Genomic DNA, 5111 nt, shown 5'->3' on the forward strand with positions numbered 1-5111 from the left:
GGACTGATCCAAGGCCTGCAGGCAGCATCTCCATCCTCTGCAGCCCCATTCCTGGTCCCACCAGCCCCCTGGGCTGGGTCTGTCTGGGTCTCCCAGGGGAGCAAGTCCCAAAGCTGGACTCAGAAGTGCTCCTGAGGAAGGGGATGGGGTGAGTTCTGGGGCAGGGGAGGAGCAAGGGGCAGAGGCATGGCATTGGCTTGAGCAGGGGAAGGGCAGTGGGCAGGAGCATGGTCAAGGACAGGGAAAGGAAAGGGCAGGAGCAGGAATGGGCAGGGCAGTGGTCAAGGACAGGGACAGAATCAGGGGCAGGGGGAAGGAAATGTGGGGATGGGGCAGGGATGGGACAGGAGCAGGGCAAGGCAGGGGCCACCAGGACCTCCTGATCCCCCCAAGCCTTACCAATGACCAAGTGCCAGCTGTTCCAGGCACTCTGAACCTTCTGCTACCATCAAAGCCTGGTGGGAACAACAGAGCTGACACCCACCAGGACTGACAGGAGTGCAATGGGCCCTGCCGTGGAGATGAGGAGCAAAGCCAGGCTGCCTGCAGTAGGCCCAGGGCCTGGGCCAGGCATCACAGTCATCATGCACCATGCAGGGCACACAGAAAGTCCTTCATTAGCACCATCGTGGTTGCACCCCCAGGCTCACACCTGTACTGTTTGGGGGGTGGCATCAGTGGGAAGGGACTGCACTGGGGCACTGCACCTCCGCCCTGCTCTGCAGAAGCTTCTCCAGAGGCACCTGAGGTAGGAGGGTCCTTCAGCCAGTTCCCTCCCTCATCTGCTGAGTCGAGGCTCTGGCTGGGGCTCTGGCCCTGCAGGATGTCAGCACAGACTGGCTCTCCCTGTGCCGCTGTGGCCTCCAAGCAGGTGTTGGCAGTTGCTACAACCACTGCAACAGTCGTGTTGCAAAGAGCCACACGTGCACGACCTGCCTGTTGATGCCAAAACAAGGGCTCCCGTGTGGCCTCAGGGCTCCCTGCTTGGCTCCAGGAGACAGCTGGGGCACAAAGGGGGTGATGGTCACCAGCCACCAAGCACTTGGCTGGAGGGGGATGCCGGCCCACCCATCCCAGCACCACACAGCACCTGGCTCTGCAGGGGTCACCTCCAGAACCCCCATGAGCCAGGACGGGCTGCTGGCATCCGCACCCATCCCTGTCACGCTCCGATGGCCGGGGAGGGGCCGGCGCGGTGAACATTAACCCCGGGGCGGTGTCTGGGGTTGCCCAGCTGAGCAGCTCCCGCCGCCCCGGCAGCACCTGCAATGAGGGGGCTCCGAGTCCGCTACCACCTCCTGGTAAGCCATGGTGAGGGGGTCCCACACGGCACGGTAGGAGCTGGCAATGAGCTCGGGGGGAGTGCTGGGAGGCACCAGCCAGGCTGGACGCACGGCTGGACAGATAGACAGGGGCTGCCCTGGGGAGAGCAAGGGGCTGGGGAGGTGCAGAGGGTGAGGGGCACACATGGGACCTGCCCCTGTAGCCACTCTGCCCCCTGAGGATCCAGGCACCCCGGGGGCAGGAGATCCTCTGCCGCCCGTTGTTGCCCTTGCTCATCCCTCTTGTCCCCTCAGGGTGATCGGCAGGGAATTGCTGCCCACCCGCCCTTGGTCATGGACTGCACCCACAGTCAAACCGAGCATGTGGCTGGGAGAGACACTTGTCACCAGCTGCTGCCGAGACCAAGGCACATCCCTGAAGCCATGCACACTTTGGGGTCAGCCTGGCTGTGGGCAAGGAGGGAAAAGGTCAGACCCCTTCTGCTGGAGCTGAAGTGGGACTGAAGTTGTTGTTGAAGCCTCCCCTGCCTTCTCTTCCTCTCCCTCCTTGGGTGGCCACAAACCCTTGAACTTCCGTGTGCAGCAGTGGCACAGCGTGGCAGAGTGCCAGGAATATGGCACAGCGTGGCAGAGTGCCAGGAATATGGCACAGCGTGGCAGAGTGCCAGGAACATGGCACAGCGTGGCAGAGTGCCAGGACGTGGCACGGCATGGCACAGCGTGCACAGCAGGGCTGTGGGGAGCACAGGCTGCCAGGGTCAGGAGGTTCAGCCCAGTGGACTCTGGGCCAACTTCACCCAGCCCCTGGACACAGGATGGGAGACACCCCAAGCAGTGCAGGGTCGGGAGATGCTGCTCCCTTGGGCCCACAGGGACGTTCATCTCCACCTGCCCCCAGCCTGACCAGGATGAGGAGCTGCCCGTGGGATGTGAGGAGCCACCAGTGGGATGTGAGGAGCCACCAGTGGGATGTGAGGAGCCAGCCCGAGAGGGGCAGCTGGGCTGGCAGGGAGCCCCAGCAGCAGCCCCAGCCCTGGAGGAGCCGTGCAGGCTGGTGCTGAGCACACCAAGCAGCATCCTGCAGGACAGGGATATCCATGAGGTGAGGGGCACTCTTGCCAGCATGGGAACCCACCCTCATGCACATCTCCCCTGTGCCATGCAGCCATGGGCACTGTCCTGCCAGGAACTGGCCCAGTGTGAGACCAGAGGGGTGACAGTTGACAATCCCCCTGTCCCTTGGGAACAGCCACCTTAGAGCACCTCAACATCACCTCTTGGGGGTGGGGGGAAGGATGCTTGGGGAGCCATGCCAGAAGGGTTTTCAGGGTGAGGATGTTTGGGGAAACATGCTAGGAGGCTGCTGGGTGGTTTGGGAGCTTGAGGAGACCCCTTGGGAGCATGTACAGGAGGAGGGTGCTTGGGGACACCTCTCACAGGATGTTTGGATGCTTGATGAGATCTCCCAAGAGGATACTCGGGGCAGGGAGAGGATGCTCAACAGTAGCCTGTGGGCCCTGACTGAGCCCACTCTGCCCCAGCTGGGCCCCCACCTGCCCCCCCGGCTGACACAGCAGCCCTGGCAGCTGCAGTACTGCACCAGGCGGGACGGCTTCAGCCTGCGGACGCTGTACCGGAGCGGGGGCCAGCCGGGCTCCCCGGCCCTGCTGCTCATCAGGGACACGGAGGAGCAGGTACAGCCCGGCCCTCCCCGCCCCGCTGCCCCCTGGCACTGGGGACAGCAAACCTGGGGGCACCTGGGACCTGCCACATCCTCGCTGCTGGAGGCAGGATGGGGGGCACGTCCTGGCACTGGGGAGCCCCACTGAGCTCTGTGCCGTGAGTGACCCCTTCTGCTCCCCCCAGGCCTTCGGTGTCTTCTCCTCCAGTGCCATTCGCTGCAGCAGTGGCTTCTACGGGACAGGGGAGACCTTCCTCTTCTCCTTCTCACCAGAACTGAAGGTGGGAGCTGCGGGCCACCAGCTGTGGGCCACCCCGGGGAGGGGGCTGGCGATGCCCCCGGGACTCAGCCATGTCTGGGGGGCCTGACAGTGCTGGGGAGGGGTCTGTGGGGTGGGGTGGTTGTGCTTGGCCAGATGTGGGTGCAGCAACCAGGGGACCCTGTTGGCAGCAGGCCCCTGGGTTTGTCCTGAGCTGGGGGGAGAAGACAAATCCCTGGGCAGGGGGATCAGGGAAAGGGGCTCTGCCCAGCTGGGGGTCACCAGGGACCCTCTACATAGCAGGGCAGTCACAGCCCAGCACTGGGTTGGCGGGATGCGAAGGCAGCTCAGCCACTTCTGCCTGCACTGTGGGGCTCTGTGTGTGTGATGGGACATCAGTGGTGGCAGCTCTGTGGGACACAAACCTGGTGGGACCCTCAGGGCTGCTGGGAGGGACGGACCAGCAGCAGAACGGTGCCCATAGGCTCGGCCAGGTCTTCCTCTGCAGAAGTGAGACATCGCCGTGCTGAGCAGAGCCAGCTTGGCTCAGCAGCCCCAGCTGCTCCTCACGGGACAGGGACAGGAATGGGGACACTGTGCCCCAGCCCACGGTCCCGACTGACTGCTGCCCCCATGCAGGTGTTCAGGTGGACGGGCAGGAACAACTTCTTCGTGAAAGGGGATGTGAACCTGCTGATGGTCGGTGGGGGCAGGTAGGAGCTGCACCGGCAACTCGAGCCGCCCGCAGGGCCACCAGCCCCGATGGCCATCAGAGCCCTGTGGAGCTGAGTCCAGGCACGCGACGGTAGTTTGAACCCCAAAAAGCTGGCGTAGGTTGTCCAGCAGCACTGGCCACCTCATCGCCTGGCTTTGCTCCCTGCCTGCTCTCAGCCCACTCCCTGCCTGTGGGCACGATGGCATCCCCGGTGCGGCCGCTTGTCCTGTCTCATCCCCACTTTGGGGGAACAGGGGATGGGGACAGGAGGTGGCTGATCCCCCAGGAGGTGGCTTGGGAGGTCACTGGGCACGGAGGAGGCAGGAGGAGGGGTCCTCAGCCGGTGGCACATTCCCAGCGGCAGGTTTGGGCTGTGGCTGGACGGGGACCTGCACCGCGGCGGAAGCCACCGCTGCGAGACCTTCGACAACGAGAGCCTCTCGCCCCGGGAGGAGTTCTGCGTCCAGGACCTGGAACTGTGGGGTCTGGCCTGACCCCACCAACCACACCTGGGGACAAAGGTGGCACCGAGGGGATGCGCTGACACCGACGTCTCGTGCACAGCTGTTCCCTGCCAGGACCCGCCGAGCCCCTGCCTCCCCTCCAGCCCACATCCCCATTTCACTGCCAGCAGCCGGTGGGGCAGCATGACGGGGACGGACCGCAGCGGGGTGTGAGCCCTGCAGCGCTGCTGCCATCGTGCACAGCGTGGCTGCAGGAGCGGCCCCAGAGCTGCCTGGCTGGGGTGGCAGAGCCCCCACGGGAGGGGGACACGGCAGCGCCGGCACCGCAGGGCAGAGCGTGGAGGAGCAACCTTCGACAGTGGCACTACGCCGGCAGGACCGAGCACGCCCAGGAGCTGGCAGGGCTGGCACGCAGCACGGTCACCACTCCTCAATAAACGGGCAGAGCTGCGCTCCCGGCCTCGTCCTTGCCCTGGAAGCAATGAATGGCACCGGGAAGGTGCCCGTGGTGGGGAGCAGGGCTGGAGCTGTGCCCTGTCCCAGCCCAGGCTGCAGCAAACGGGGGGGGTCAGCCTGGGGCACGGCTTCAGGGGGGTGCAGGGACCCATCCCCCCTCTAACAGAGTCTGCTCTCTCCATCCACCCCATCACCCCACAAGGACCAGGTTTCCAGGCTATGCTGGGCATCCCAGCCCAACCTGCTCCCACCA

At 64.9% G+C, this 5111-nt stretch overlaps 1 protein-coding gene across 1 annotated transcript; it reads left to right on the top strand.

The window, feature by feature from the left end:
* Window positions 1–1268: 1268 nt before the first annotated feature.
* TLDC2 (TBC/LysM-associated domain containing 2) lies at window positions 1269–4432 on the top strand. Its single transcript, XM_027888475.1, has 6 exons — window positions 1269–1301; window positions 2182–2385; window positions 2825–2977; window positions 3150–3245; window positions 3863–3936; window positions 4297–4432. Exons 1-6 carry the CDS (start codon window positions 1269–1271, stop codon window positions 4430–4432), a joined length of 696 nt encoding a protein of 231 aa, XP_027744276.1.
* Window positions 4433–5111: the final 679 nt, after the last annotated feature.

This window comes from Empidonax traillii, unplaced genomic scaffold (assembly GCF_003031625.1).
Source record: "Empidonax traillii isolate 1590-97213 ecotype Southwest subspecies unplaced genomic scaffold, ASM303162v1 scaffold239:size738852, whole genome shotgun sequence".
Classification (NCBI taxonomy): domain Eukaryota; kingdom Metazoa; phylum Chordata; class Aves; order Passeriformes; family Tyrannidae; genus Empidonax; species Empidonax traillii.

Bases quoted from the DNA above. Each gene is read 5' to 3' on its own strand.
- TLDC2 (XM_027888475.1), top strand. From the start codon at position 1,269: ATGAGGGGGCTCCGAGTCCGCTACCACCTCCTG. The intron at 2,386-2,824 runs GTGAGGGGCACT...ACTCTGCCCCAG, and splicing joins AGGACAGGGATATCCATGAG to CTGGGCCCCCACCTGCCCCC. The intron at 3,937-4,296 runs GTAGGAGCTGCA...GCACATTCCCAG, and splicing joins CTGATGGTCGGTGGGGGCAG to CGGCAGGTTTGGGCTGTGGC.